Here is a 16061-nt window from a genome sequence, read left to right on the forward strand (position 1 = left end):
TTAGCCACAACTGGCAGTGATTTATGTAGGGTTGCAGAATCCAGGTTGGCGCCATTACTCGGTAAAGAAATACTTCAAAAAAAAAAAAGACAAGATTTCATGCCTGTGTCTTGATTTCATAAAAGCACCACACCCTGCAGTGTTTTACAGCTGTATTTGAAATGTCCTCAGCTGTTTGTCTGTCAGGAGTCTGTTGTAATTTCAAGAAATTAAAAGGAAGCCTTTACTAAAGTTGGAAGTGTTTCTGATACTGGTTAGAAGAACCTAAAAAACGTAGATGTGCAGATGCCCATGATTACTTAATCTTTTAGTATTTCTGCTACTGAAAATGTAAAATGCTTCAACAAACCTTCACCTTGAAAGAAACTAGCTAGTTATCTTTCAAGCATTTGAGTAAATGTAAACATGTTTGGCCGTTTGATTGGAAATGGCCATTGCTGTAACCAGGACAATGCTTATTTACAATTGCTTTAACAAAGAATGGTGGAAAATAAATTATTTTAAGTTAGAATAATCAACTTTTGGAAAACCTGTACTATATTCTGCCACTCCTCCAGCTGCTTGAAGATCTTGTGATCTTGTTGATATATTCAACGTGGCTACTTTGTTCTCTATTCACCCTTACAGTTTTTGCAGGTGAAAGACAAAGCAGTAAACAAAACTGTCCCTTAATGTTGTTTTTCTTTCCTGTGTTTTCTGCTGTGACTAAAGCCACAGTGTTACTACAAATGGGGATTCAGACACTAATCAGAGATTATAAAGAAACAAGGGGGATGACAGGCAAAAAAAGAGTATATGATAGGTTGAGAACCATAGATAAAATATCATTAATATATAGGTACAGGATGGAAAACAAGGGATGGGAACGATAAGGAGGGGAATACTGTCTTTCTCCTTTATTCAGGCTGACCAAGTGGGAATGAATATGAGCTGTGTGCTTACTGTGCCTAGAGGTAGGGGCTCCTTAACCAGTTAGCGGGAAAGACTGTTTTAAGTGAATGGGCTAGGTTTAATTCTTCTGGTGGATGTCGTGAATGGTAGTTTGTATGTTTTTGTAATTCCCTTGAGGACAGCCAGGACTGGGTTAGGGTGTTCTGTTGTACTTAAAGCAATAGATGTAATCAGTTTCTAGAAAGGTCTCAGCTGGATTTGTTGCACGTACCATGCTACGGATGGTAATCAGCTGCCTTGACTGAAAGGCTTTTGGTGTAGGCGTCATATGGATGTTCACATGTGGGATGGCTAGTCACAGCGTATTCACTGAATTTATTATCAATCCAAAGAGTTCTGCAAATCAAGTAAACTCAAGCTTTTCAAAAACACAATCACAGCGCAGTTTATTATGAATTTAATACTGATTAATTTACTGTCAAACATACGGAAGTGGTATAGAAATAGTCCTTTTGCGTCTGACCTATAGAAGAAAACCCTGCCGTGGCATCTTCCTATATACTGTTAGCATATTTAAGAATGCATTCTTTTGAGATATGTGAGGAGACAAATCCAATTCAGATAAAAACATTTTGACTGTCATTAACTGGAGAAAAAAGTAACCGTATAAACCAAAGCATAGGGAATTCATTGTTTCAAAACGAGACAAGGAGCCTTCACCGCAAGAGTTGCCGCATTGGGTGTCCAATAAGGCTGACTAAGTCATATAAATTAAGAAAGGACAGATGTGGTATTGAGGTGTCTGGGGAGAGCAGCTTGAGCTCATGAATATATGGTAACTCTCAGTTACAGTATTCTCTATCATGCACATTAAGTACACTTAGTTTAAATGTATTTACTGAAACGAAATTAACTATGCTGAGAAAGTTTGCAAATACATACGTTAGTGGTGACTCTTAAAGTTGGCAGTTGCCTTAGATAACCAAAGTATATGCAGTTGCATAACCGCAGTTATTTGCACTATTCACAGTATTCGCACTATTCAAAGTATTTCCTGTAATTGAAATCTAGTGCATTTGTGATACTGTGGCCATGGTGCATGCCATGAAGTAGTTCTTGTTGTAGAAGTGGATCTGGAATCTGAATTTTCAATTAAAAGACAAATTCTTGACTTCTGGACAACTTTCTCTTTCATTTCCAAACAAATTTAAGCACTTGGATGTTCCATGTCTGAGTTTGCAAATGGCCTGAATAAATACTGTGATAATATGATCAACTTTTTATAATGGTATTCTGGCTTTGAAAAGCGTATGATGATGTGACAATGTCTGATGTTTCTCTGCAAGTGATTATTGCAGAAACATATGGCTACAGTATTGAGCCAAAAGATTGTAAAGTAAGTATTTGGCAGAAGTATTTAAAAAAAGCCTGCTTTGCTGTAATCCAAATTAGTCTTGAGCATGGACAACATAAATTAATCCTTGGTAGTCTTAATTACACTGTAGAATCTTCAAAATGAGTGCATCTGCATTGTCCCTTTTAAGAAGTGGTCTTGCTTTAATTAACGGCAACAAAAATGCAACTGAATAACTTCATGTGTTTTTGATGCTCAACTACTTGCATCTTTAGTTTTTATTTTTGTGTTATTTCATGTGAAGTGTTCTCAGTGAGTGATGTAGCCATTGATCAAATTGCCAGCAGGGAAACGGACACTCAGGTAGCATAAGTGGCACCGCTTCTTGCTTATATTCAGCTAGAGGGCTGTCGATGTCAATGTTGTGGTGGGCTTTTGTTCTTGGTAATGCTCACAGACACAGAGTAGCTGAAGATAGCGTTGGATTATAGTCCTTCACGAATGTACCAGTTTTCACTTAATAGGATGCTTACAAGTATCGGTCAAAGATGAAAGAACTGGGAGATTTTGAGGAAGGACCTAGTTTGTCTCGTAGAACATTGCTGTCAGTGAAGTGTTTCAGGGAAGAGAAGTCCCAGTCACAGAGAAAGAATGTCCCAAGGCACTTGCTAAGAGGTTATAAACCAAGTATGATACAAAAAAATTGTTTACCGATAATGAATTGGTAGAATTTTGCAGGGTTTTTTTGATGGAATTTTACTATTTTAGACAGGCTTAGCAGGACTTCGCTTTAATTTGCAATAATTGAGCTTCCAGATTTAAATTGCACTTTAATGCTATGGTTTATTTGCAGACTATAGGAGACAGCAATGTATTTTACTGATGATTGCAAATACTTTATAATAGTTGTTCTAAGTTCCTGCCAGTTTGGTCAGCTTCAGGAAGAACTGGTTTAAATTTGGGCTAGGGGAAAAAAAAAAGCAAGAGATTGACAAAAAGTCTTCCTAAGTGGTGTGTAAAGAAAAGGAGATGACATGGCATGATCATTTCTGAATAGAACTATAATCATAAATATAATATACAAAATTATGTTTTAGATATTGAACTGAGTGTTACAAAAATTCATGATGAGACATGCTAAAACTAATACTAATAGTTGTCATATCTATTGTACTTAGCTATAGGCAGACAAGCAGGAACAAACTCTGTCATCTGAATGGCTAAACAGTTTGTGAGACCGTTTAAAAGAAGATGAGCAAATTGCATTATGTGGGAGAACTAACTTGGAAAAATTTGAGTGAGTCTTGGAAGAAAACTGAGAGAAACAATAGAAGACAGGAATGTAAGGGAACTTGCACCAGAACAAAAAGTGTTGCTCTCTGGAAATTGTTGGCTGAATGGCAAGACTTGCTTGAAATTCAGGGGAAAGATGGGCATGTCCTGAATGACTGTGCTGGAAGAAAACTCAGGAAAACAGTTTTGACATGAGTGCCTAAAGAGAACAGAAAACTTTAAAAGAGATTACATACAGGTGATGTTTTAATGTCACTACTATTTCTCCAAAAGGATTATGGTTATCTAAAAGGGCACCCAATTATATCGCAAGAGGAGGAGTAATGCAAAAAAAATCCTCTGTTGGCAACAATTTCATCTCGCTAATACAGTTTATGCAATTATGTGATGACCCTCCGACTTCTTTACAGAAGGATTCCTTGTCGTTGTTAAATGTGTATTATTTGGACTATTGGTGCAACAATAGCTGATGGGAGTTCTGTTAATGTAGGAGATACGATTACGGGAATTATTCCAATAAAATACTAAAGTCTGTAAGCAGCCTGTTTTCTTAGCTGAGCATTGATTAAACTTGGTAAAAACTGGCTTGTAAAATCTAGCCCTGTCTTGGGGATGAATGACATGTCTGTGCACTTAACTTGATTTCTGTATAGTATGCCAAATCTGACAGCCTTCATTCAGTTAGGGATGTTGGGTAACTGGACACTGGTAGTTTGTAGACGGGCGAGCGTGTGGTACCCAGCTGTATCCTGCAGAACCAACAGACCAACTGTTCTGTGTCAGTGCTCTGTCAAATACGTACGCGAAGTCTGTGAGAGAGGTTACCAGTGTTTGACAGCCTTCTGTCTGGAGTCCACCCTTTCCCAAGTGTGTCGAGCACATTTCTGTGCTACCGTGTTGAAAAAGCTTTTTGTCTTCATTCAGATAATAGTTTAATGCAGCTGTATTAATGACATTGAGGGTTGAGTTTAGCAAGAACTGAGTAGCTGTTACGTGATTAATAGGGTGGGTTCTTGGAGGTTAATAAAGCAGTGACCATGCTTTTTCCACAGAAAGAGACATTTCTTTTTCCCTTGTGACAACCTGTTTGGTAAATGAAAAAAAAAAAAAAGGCATTTGAACTATTCCACATGTTTAAATGTCAGTCCTTCCATCTGAATTGCAAATGTTTTAGTGAAAGAAAACCCTGAGCCTGCTCTTGATTTATTCAATAAATAGCGCTCTTTCAGGTTGAGAGAATTACAGTGGGACTTCACTAACCCATGTGCTCCTCTGCGCTGGAGTTGAAGAGGGAAGCTGTAGGAGGGCCTCTGCCACGTTAAAGTACTGCTTCCACAAAATACTCAGTTTGCCCTAGCGACATGACGGGATATTGGAAATAAAGCTACATTAAAGCTGTTAAAATAAATGACCCAAGTACATTTTATAGAGCAGCTTCATTATGTATCCACTTACTGGTTTAATACACTGAATAACTCTTACTGGGTATATGAGTAATTAACTTGGATTTACTGTAATCCATCTAATGGCAATTATAAAACAGCTGTAAAGAACTGAGTGTATATATCAATTTTTATTTCCCCTGTTTCTGCTAGAATTGGTTTGGGGTTGGGGAGAAGAATTAGCGAAGGACTGTGTGCAAGGCAAGAGCTGTGAAAAGCTGCTGTTTTCAAATGGAGGCTGTCAAATAGTCTGTGTTTATTTTGCTGAACTTAACAACAGCTTTTAAGAGCTGTTTTGGTGGAAATTTTAGACATACGGAATATGCACTCACAGTAATGTTATGTTAGGACATAAGAAATTAGAAATTCAAATAGACTTGAGAAAAATATTGACTTGACTGTCTGGCCAGATTGTATTAATTGAATGATGAATTAAATTAACAGTGGGCAGAAATAAACCAGGGAACAGGAACTGATTACCAGTGTTCATAAAACTTCTTAATTTTTAAAAATCGGCTGTTATTAGCATGCTAATTTTTTCTATCATTTTAACCAACTATATCTGCTCATTCTTCTGATAATTTTATATGGCTTAGTGAATTTAACAAGTTATTTTCTGATTCTAGAGTTACTTTGTTAGAGCTGATAATGGTGGAAGTCAGTCAGAACACCCAGTTACCAGTGAAGAAATGAATGTGTTCATGAGACATGCTGACTTCATTGCAAGCTGTTTCCAAGAGAAATGTGAAGCTGTGCTCAAGTTAACTTCTGCAGCAGATGCAGAAGATGAGGTATGATGGATAAAAACATTATAGTACTAGAATCTGAGTGATGAATCTTCATTGCAGCTGTTACCCACGTGGCAACTTGTGTACATTCCAAATTTATATTGGAAAAGTAGTGACAGAGTTCACAGGAGAATCTGTAAGACAGCAGCTCAGTTTTGCTTTTAGTTTGAGAATGACGAAGATACGGTACTTTGAGATAGAAATAAATCTACCGCATTGTTAAAGATCTCAAATTCAAAAATGTTCAAGTTTTCCACATGTTTGGATGTTTTATTATGCTCTTAGTAAGGATCATGTCTGCAATTTATTTGGTTGTGAATTATATTTTATTCAAATATGAATCAAAACTTTATTTATTTATAGTGGGAAGCAGCATCTCTCCCACCCTCCTTCCCCAAAATTGGGTTAAAAATTGAGTAAATGCCTTTTTTTTTTCTCCTTTTCCCTAGCAGTACTAAAGTAAGTAAATCTTGAGTGTTTTTTTAAGCTTAAATGACTGATGATAACTTGATAATTAATACATCATTAAGGTCCCAAATACTAGTTCTTTGCAAATGCATTTGGCTACTTGTCAGGCAGATGTTCCTGATCTGTTTGGGGACCTGGAACATCAAGTTCTGATCACAGAGAGCTGTGGCAGTGTGTGCGATTGGCCTCAGTGCAGGGGAGCTGTCTGAAACGTGTAGTCCATCCTCCCTGCAAGCCAGGGCTTTCGTTACTGACTCTTCCCCATTTCCCAATGATTTGGAGCTCTCTGGACCTCGCAAGGCACTGGCAAGGCGCACTCCTGGGGCCAGCTAGTGTCCACAGCATCAAGTTGCAGAGCTTGCTGGGCTCTTAGCGGCAGACGGTTTCCTGTCTCCTGAGCACCCAGACACTTGCCCCAACTCCAGTCCACTTGGAAGAAATCTGTTTATTGCTTCAGACTTAATGAACCGCTTCTGCTGAGGATGGCCACAATGAAGTCCCTTTGCAAGCTAAATAGGAAAGCTTTTATGGGTCACACATGGTTTGTGGGTTGCACTTTGGGAACCTCTGATGCAGAGTTGAGTCCGGGATGGCCTTATTTTATTTCCTCCTTATGAAGTATCCAAGAGTTGCTGGCTACTTGCCACACCATATAGTGCAGTAAGGAGGTTTAGGCCATCTAAGGGTAGAGGTCTCTTCAAATAATCTGGTGTTCTATTTTTCCGCTTACTTTCACAAGCTGCTTGAAGATCCAATAATGCCTTGGGAATGCAGAAAGCAACTTGCACCGTAACTTTCAGTGACCTTATTTGTGCTGTGTTAAGTCATCGTATTGTGAGCAGATAGTGCCAGGTCATATTGGTCTCAGTTTTTGATCCCTCTCATATAAAGTTTTAATGTTTTCAGCTGATCTAGGCGTGAGTTGGTTTTTTTGTTTTGTTTGTTGGGTTTTTTTTAAAGACAACTAGCCAGAAAACTAAAAGCCTGAGAAATCTAATACATTTTAGTCAAACATAGAATTAGTTATCACTGATTCTCACTGATTAATCATGCTTAGTTTCAGTAGTGTGACTAATGTTTTTCTTAATAAGGTATTTTAAAAAGATATTTTTAAAAATCACATCTAGCTTCTGTCTTGCCAAATGACCACAGTGGTATTTTGAAATTGTGTTACCAATATATGTGTAGTCGGAAGCATTTTATTGTTAAAACAAAATTAACCTGTAATACTTTCATTTGTAGAAACTCTTGAGAAACGGCTGTCGTAACTAATTTACTATCAAAGTGAAAAATATTGATCTTTAAATGCTCTTATATTGTAAGGTTATACAGTGTTTTACTTGCTGAATTTTTTATTTGTTTTAACAAACACAGAATTTTAAAATGTATGTTGAGAGGTGTTATGAAAAGATATCAAAAAATCATTTATGAGGAGATGATAGTTGGATACATAAAAGAACCCCAGCAATCACACAGCAATCTCTTCTTATCTGTCCGAGAAGCACAGCTTCCCCCCAGCCCTCAACTGCTTAGTCTAAGTTATGTTAGAAAACTTAATGGACTACTTCTGGAAAATGTGTCAGCTGGCAGTGAAGAGGACATATATTGAGACAATTCCATATTTATTTTTTTTCCCCTCTCCTTCTCTCTCTGCCACTCTTTCACCCCCCCCCCCCCCCCCCGCCTTTTTTTTTTTAATCCTGTGTGGTTACTTTCCAAGTATTCTGTGGTTTCAGTTCTTGGAAAAAAACATTTGTTTGCGCCTAGCAGAAGGAGGTCTCTGTCCAACTTGAAGGTGCTGGGACAGCAGTATTGAGAATATTGCTCTATAACTTGCCCTGCTTAACACTGACTTTTTATCCTTCTCTCACATAAACGTGATGTATGATAAGTTGAATAGCACTATTTGGTAGGAAATGTGGATCGTTTAATGAGCACTAAATAGAAGTCATAACTGAATAAATGGAGAGCAATGACAAGAATGGTTTTTATAAAGTTTGTGTATATGCATGTTATGCCTATACATTTATTCATAGCATGCTTGCTATGGGAAAAGAGAAATTCCAGCTTAAATTCATAAAACTGTGTCTTGTCTTACTAAAAATGATCAAAATTTGCACCAATTCCTCCTCAATTATATGAATATTTTAGTTTTTGTGTAAGAGGTGTACTTAACTGAAAAAAATGCAATTGTGCATGTAGAGTCTGTCATTAAAAATGCTGTAGGCAACATCTGTGATATTAAACTAAACTCTGCCTGGACATTTCTGTGGCCCTGAAGCCAAGTGCCTTGGTCAAGCTATGTCGGTACTAGTAAGTTGTCTTAGCCTCCAAAACTGGGAGGCTGCATTTGAAAACTGCCTTTTGGGAACGGTCCTTGAACTGGCCTGACTCCCAAAATGTTGTCTGGGTGTCCTATCCACTGTTTAATTTATTATATGTAGGCACTGCCTTTTTTCCCTAAGGAACCTCAGGTCTTGCAGCTTCCATCTCAAACCAATGAAAAGCTAATCATATGCTTCTGCAGTGCTTAAACCAATGTTTAAAATAGCTTTTCCATTATAAGCCTGACTTCAACATCAGTTTGCTCTCACTAACTTTCAAACATACTTGCAAAATAAAACCCTTCTTTGGACTTTAAGTTCTTATTTAATCTCTTTATAAGGAACATCTTTTCTCAGTCTCTCTCAAAATATGTTTGTTTAAAAACTCTTCAGTTATTTCCTTATTTACTTTTCAGATTATGTCCACACGAAGGTAGCTATCAGATTTCAAAATATTTTGGGGTTTGAACAGCATCTTGTTACTAAACTTAAAAAAGGAAGTATTCTGCTTTAGCTGCCTTTCTTTTTACAGATGGAAGGCAAAAAAAAAAAAAAAATTTTGGAAAGTGGTTCCCCCTGCCCAAAATCAGAGATATCTAAACAAGTTTTTGAATGTATCAAGTTTCAAATGTAGATAAGAATTTGGGAGTTCTTTTGTGCTTTTAAATAATCTGTTCCTCTTCTCAAATTTAGATGGAACAGTTTGCAGCCAGATGGTGGAATAAAAGAAAGGGATAGATGGTAGTAAAAAACCACTGGAAGAAATATGTAGAGGACAGTGAATTTTTTTAAAAAAAGAGGGTGGGGCGGGAAAAAAAGGATAAGTGAGAAAGGAAAAGCCACACCTCATAATATCTGCTGCCACAGAGCTTCCATTATATACGTGGCAATGGGGTACACGTAGGCAGCAAGGGCTGTTGTACCTTACTGGGTGTAGGTTTATAGTTGCCTATTGATACTTGTTGGCTTTACAGTTGGTAAAGCGTGTAGCCTTTTCTTGTGCAAAGGTAAAGGTTAAGTGTATGAACTGAAGAGGCTTTTGGTTAAGCTACTGTCTTGTAAGAATGCAAAATGGCTTAAAAAATTGTAAATACTTGCTTACTGTCTGTGAAATACAGTTGGGGTATTGCTACTTTATGACAGGTACCACCAATGTATTCAGCGACTGTTTTGTGCTGTGGAAAGCAATTTATTGCATAAGTTAGGGCAAGACCTGCACCTTCCTACACCTGTGTGAGGAGGGGGAAAAAAAAAGAAAATACACGCTTTAGGACCTGGACCCTATAGAGATTCCGTTGTCTTCAAGGAGCATAGGAAGGAGCAAAGAATGGATATAATCGTACTACTTCATTACTGAACGCTGTTGTTGGTGATTTCAATTATGTTATATTGATTATATGGATTTAAAAATATTATACTTCTGGTAAGTAAATGTCTCTTTGTCCTGGACCAGACAAGGCAGGAATAGTTACTGTGACCTATGTCAGAGCATTTTCAAGGCTACTTGCAGTTTACGTACCACACCTTGTGTGGAATCATCTTGCAGTCGTAGTCTGGTTCTTGAGCAATATGTGGTGTTCCAAATTATGCCATATGCTCTTAAGGTAGTTTCTGTAAGCACTGGATTGTCATTATAAGTACTCATCAACATAGTCTGTGAGAAAAAATAGTTCTCTGGCTGAATAAGTAATATGCAAATAAAATTGTGTGTTTCATACCTAACCAAAATGCTGCATCTATGATCCCAGTCCTATTTACCCAAGAATAATGTAAATTCTCGCAGCCAAAGTTCATTTGACCACAGAACTTTACAGAATTCCTGCGGATAACAAATTGGTGTCTTGCAGGCGGTGTTTGTGTCTTTAAAGTGGGACGCTCCTGCTGAATAAACTCAAAGAAAACATTTATACAGAAATAATTTTCTCAGCTAGTAATTTTCTGCATTTCTGCTTTTGGAAGCTACTGTGTTTTTGTTAAAATTTTATCCCTTATGGCTCTGTTTTTTGGTTTCCCCATGATTTTTCAGGTCACATATAACACTGACTTTAGAAAATAAATTACTGCAGTGTAATACACTATTGTTATTGTGGAAAGATGTCCTCATTTTATATAAATTTATTCTTGGCAAGTTAGAAGATCTGCAAGGAACCTGAGGTGCTGAGAGTTCCTGTCCTCTGTTTAGATCATCAGTTTTATGTTCTTATGGTATCCTTCATAAGCCATTTTCAGAAATGTAATTTTCATTTACAGGAAGCACTGGTTACAATTCGTCTTCTTGATGTTCTTTGTGAAATGACATCAAAAAACAGACAGCTAGAACATCTACAGGCTTTGCCTGGTTTGCTTGAAACAGCCATAGGTGAGTGAAAAGCCACAAGGTTTATTAACTGTTGGCTACCTCCAAGTCGTGTTGCTCTGTGAATGAAAACATGTTTTTCACAACTGGTGGTAATTATCGTTCTGACCTTTTAATAAAATAAATAAATAGGAGATTGAGTTAATCTACATTTTCAAATATTTGATTTGTTCCTGGAATTTTTCTGCTTCTCTACTCGCTCTGTTGGCTCCTATTACCCAACAGAGCCTTGATTCAACTGTCAGCAATGCGCTATTTATACAGGAAGAGTTGGGCAAAGGACAGCTGCTTCCTATATTCTTCCACTGGCTGAATGTATGTGGAAGAATTTCCTCAAGATGTAGAAAAAGGACTTTTCCATGCCTGTACCCTTCTGTTTCCCAAATTCCTGAACACTGAAACTAAGTATAGTTTGAATGTTCTTAACCAAATTCAGTCACTTTTAAAGGTCGATTTGAAAGCAGCTTTCTTCTGCTAAGAAACAGCAAGCAGAGAGCTGTACGCAAAGAACAATTAAGCCAAGGTGGTCCAGAGAGACCCTATGTACTTGGGGAGGAAGGAGGAGGAAGTATACATATCCTGACCTGTGCTTTCCTAAATCTCAACACTTTCTGAGACTGAGGTATCCTACCATTTTCTGAGAAAATTGTAAAAGTTTATGGATTTTAAAGAGAAATACCTGATACTTTGACTTAAACAGACAAACAAAAGGCAAAAAAGCCTGAAACAGCTGTTAGCTACAACTATTTTGAGATGTTTGGAGGGTCCTTGCTGTAAAAAAAATAAAACCAAGACAACCAAACCTCTATTTTTGATGACAGGTTCATAGTTTTATTGCTTACAGTAAGATGACTAACAACAAGATCTGTTTTGTGTGTGTGTGTTTTGAGGAGACTCAAAGTTATGCATCTGAATGCTTGTATAGTCTTTCAACTTAAATGACGCTTTTCCAGGAGCTTGCAGATCACTTAAGTTAGCAGCATATAGGCCAATCCTCCTTTCTCTAGCTGTGTGCAGACTGACTTTTCATTAGCATGGAGACAGCTGCAGAGAAATGGGTGCAGGCTAAAACATTGCTACCGTGTGCATCCTACGTGTTTCCCACATGTCCTCAGCCAACAGGAATTCATCAACTTGTATAATTTGTCTTTAAGACTACTTTTGGCTACAAGATTCCTTTAATCCTAGATTAGCAAAAAAGGGCAAAAAACTGTATTGATGTGTTTTATCACCTTCAGTCTTTAGTTCTGAAGATCAGAAGAGTAAGACTGGATAGTGCAAAAGATTTTCATCTAATAGACCTTTTGATGAAGCCATTCTTCAGTGTACACCATGAGAAATTTCCTATTGGAAATTACTGAAAGATTGCTTGAAAGATCTGAAAAATATGTGAATGATCTTTTAAGTATCAACTAAGGAGTGTGTTTTGCTATTTTTCAGTAATGGTTGGATGAAGGTAGACAGTAACCCTGCAGTGTTAATAATATCATTAGCACTGTTTACAGCTTGCACTGTGCACAGTGTTTGAGGAATATCACCAGGGAGGATTGAGGGGCATTTTGGAGGAATTGCTCTTTGGGATAATGAGAGAATGGCAGACTGAGATGTCCTTTAGTTGAGAGCATGGGTGACGTACTGGGAGCAGTTGCTGTGGTGTGTTGATGTGCAGTGTTTGAGGAACGCTGTTCTCTCTGGGTTGGCATCATGCATGGAAGGTGGCTGCTTTTCTTCCACATTTTCCTGTAACTCTCCAGGTGGATGCATTGCTCATTGCATTTTTGTCTCCAGTGTAATAAAATCTGAAGAGTTTTATTTAGTTTTTGTGGGGGTTTTGTTTTATTTTTTGTTTTTAATTCTTTCATTCAGGGTCCCTCTTAAGGGCAAGCAGGCAGAAGGTTTAGGAAGACCGTGGAATTCTTACGTGTTTGTGTGTGAGAAAATACTAGGGCTGTATGGCAAGGAAGCACACAAAATGAATGCCATGAGAAGGATATGAGACACTGCTGATTTTCACGAATTTACAAAAGCAAATAGAAGATTGTGTTAAAAAGCTATTTTCTGATGATGTTTTTTAGGGGCAATCAGGAGATTGATTGGTTTTTTCCTATTTCAAAATATGAACAAATGAAGTGGTAGCTCTCCTGCGGGAGGCCTCTAGGCCCCATTATAGTTTCATATTTTAAAAGAACTACCAAAAATGTATTTAACCTCTTTATCAACACAGAGGTTTTTTTTCTTCTCCTGTATCAGCTGTCTGGGAATGAAACTATAATATGGTAGCCTATGAAGTTTCTTCTAATTTAAATCCAGAAAATCTAGTGCCCATTCCACTATGGATGTTGTCACATCTAGAGCAGAGGGAGCATAGGGCTTAATTACCACCCTGTGCTACAACATGGTTTTGCTGCGTTGTTGCTCCGATGCAAGTTGCACGAAGCATCTTGGGGACAATGGCATGCCAGGCCATTTATTGGTATTGCAGGTTGCTTAGAGGAAAAGTACTTCTTAATTTTTAAATATAGGTTCAGCTGTTACTGAATTGGCTGCTCAGCTGTACGGGCTCTCAGGTGTTCATAGGATTTCAACTTTTCTTCTGGGTGTGGTCTCTTTGTGGAATGTTGTTTTCACATGTTTTAGTTTCCCTTTTCCTGATTTCCCTCTGGATCATTGTAGAAAAAAATCCTAGTTGCTCTAAACTAGCATTTAAAAAATAGGAACATTAGTATTTCTGAGCTGGTGAGATTATGGCACTGAAGGATTTGTAAAGATGTGTCAAAGTGCTAGATGTACTAGAAATCTTTTCTCATATTACAGAGCTAGGAACAGACTGGAGAAGAGAGGAGAAAAAAGTCATTCTACGGTTAGTATGTGTTGCTGTGACAAGTTTGAACTAACTACCTTGGGTTTAGAAATACATCTATGGTGTCAGAATTATCAACAGGCTACAAATTCTGATTCTTCAAGTAGAGACCGATAGCACCAGACTTCAGACACTATATAAGCGTGTAAAAAGGATGCAAAAATACCTGCTAACCTTGGGATCGCCTTGTATGATTATACTAGCACAAATTAAATTTAAGAAAACTTTCAAAGTTCTTTTGACATTGCTGAATATCTGAAATTATGTTAATTAAATTTGAACCTAGTAGTAAAGCTCTGTGCAAAGTAATAATTTTTCATCTGGTAATTAATTAAAATATTCTTGTTTTCTGTAGATACCCTGAGATTAACTCATCTTGCTGGGAAACAGGCTGTAAATATTTTCACCGCCACACATGCTATGACAGGGCAGGAAGAAATTTCACATCCAGCTGTGGGTTTTAAATCTCATCTCATTCGTTTGATTGGAAATTTGTGTTACAAAAATAAGGAAAATCAAGACAAGGTAAGTTTATACTTTTTTTTTTTTTTCCCCCCTGGTAGAAATTTGACATGTGAAAAGATGTGTATGCCTGACCATGACTTCATTGATGAAAATACATTGATGATCTACAAATAGAGGTTAGACTTGGTCTTGTGAAGGAGGTAGATTTTTTTTTTTTAGTGTCTTTGAGTTACTGTAACAGGTATGTTAACTTTTTACTAACAATGTAATGTGTGCCTGTCTATCTTTTGCTTCAGTCCTGTAGACTGCAAGCCAGTACCTAATTCTTTTATTGTTTTCACATTTACACTTTATTTGAAAAGAAAATGTCTGAGACTAAACCTCAACTTCACTTTGAAGGGAAATGGATGGGAATTGTTGCATGAACTTAATTTTTAATATTTGAGTTAGTCTCTAATGCTTTTTCCCTCCTCCCAACCCTTAAATTTTTTCATGCCACTTTAAAAATGTAGGTCTGCTTCCATAAAATCACTTTGAACTTTATGTTTAGATTTCCTGTATGGAAAACTTAGGTTTGTTTCCCCAATGAGGAAAAAGAAGGAAGAGCAGCAAGTTTTTAACTATGAAACCCTTTTTCTTAGTGTGATAAAAGATGTTCCTCCAAGACTTGTTAGACTGAAGTAATTTCAATGAGAAAAGCAGTAATGAAATAATGTCTTTCGATTCATCTGAGCACTTCTGAAAATTAAGTAGATTCCATTTCTCATATGGCAGCCATAGTGTAGATACAACACATGGCGTATTACAGTAGCCTTAGCTTCATGAAAGCTTTCTGTTTCTCTGGTTAATCCTTGTGAGTTTCTTGTTGTAGAGAAACCCTCTGTTGATTCCTGTATCTTCCTTTTCTCTTAGATTTCCTTATTTGTCTAACAAATGCTAATAAAATATTATTAATCCTATTAATCACTCTTGGATAGCTCTGTCTCTGACCGGTTATGATGTAATATGTGTTTATGTAAGTGAAATACATTTTTGTGGAATACCTTGTGATAATGGAGGTGAGGGGGTTGCTTTCATTTTGAAAGGGTTGATTTACTGCTTATTGTTCATTTTCGCTGGGATTTTCAAAGGCCCCTGGAGCAATTAGGCATGCAGGCTTAGTGTTTTCAGTGGAAGTTGGGTATTAACTTGCCTTAAACTGCCTGCACGTATTATTGCTTTATGCTGTCTTGAAAATTACTTAGATTCTTGTGTGTGATATCATGGAACGTTACTTGAGTTCTGTTGAAACTTTAGAAATGCCAATATTATGATATCCTGTCTGTACCTTCAGTCTATTTCATATGTTTAAATTAGTTCTAATAAACACACATGTCATTTTTAAGGCAGTTTTCATACCTAAACACAGGCTTGTGAGGACAGGGCAAGTAGCCTGTATCATTGCACAGATAAGAAAACTGAAGTTTTGACATGGGAGTGAATTGTTCAAAGTGGTGCATGTGTCAGACCTAGAACTGAATGAAGATAGGGTTAGTTCCTGGGTTCCCATGTCTCTCTTCAGAGTAATATCTCACAAAATAGGTCTTATTTTATATCCATTACTGGGTTTACACAGAGTTTACTTTCTATATTCAATCAAAAGTAATTTAATACAGGGTAGATTGTGGGTTTATATGACAAGCCAACTGACCAATGCATCTGAGAGACCTTGGGCTTTACCATTGGCTTTTGTGTGACTTAGCGTGTGATATGTAGGCACAAGCTGGAGAAGTGGCTTTCTCTTCAGTCAGTTTAGCTGTTTGGCATGAGGGGGCTGCACG

At 37.3% G+C, this 16061-nt stretch overlaps 1 protein-coding gene across 1 annotated transcript in view; it reads left to right on the forward strand.

Moving 5' to 3' along the window:
- ATXN10 (ataxin 10) overlaps nucleotides 1-16061 on the forward strand; it is a 104600-nt gene that overhangs the window by 41476 nt on the left and 47063 nt on the right. The window contains 4 exon segments of the mRNA XM_075760418.1: nucleotides 5607-5644; nucleotides 5647-5771; nucleotides 10811-10919; nucleotides 14132-14301. Coding sequence (XP_075616533.1) covers nucleotides 5607-5644; nucleotides 5647-5771; nucleotides 10811-10919; nucleotides 14132-14301 — 442 coding nt within the window.

This window comes from Balearica regulorum, chromosome 1, assembly GCF_011004875.1.
Source record: "Balearica regulorum gibbericeps isolate bBalReg1 chromosome 1, bBalReg1.pri, whole genome shotgun sequence".
Taxonomy (NCBI): domain Eukaryota; kingdom Metazoa; phylum Chordata; class Aves; order Gruiformes; family Gruidae; genus Balearica; species Balearica regulorum.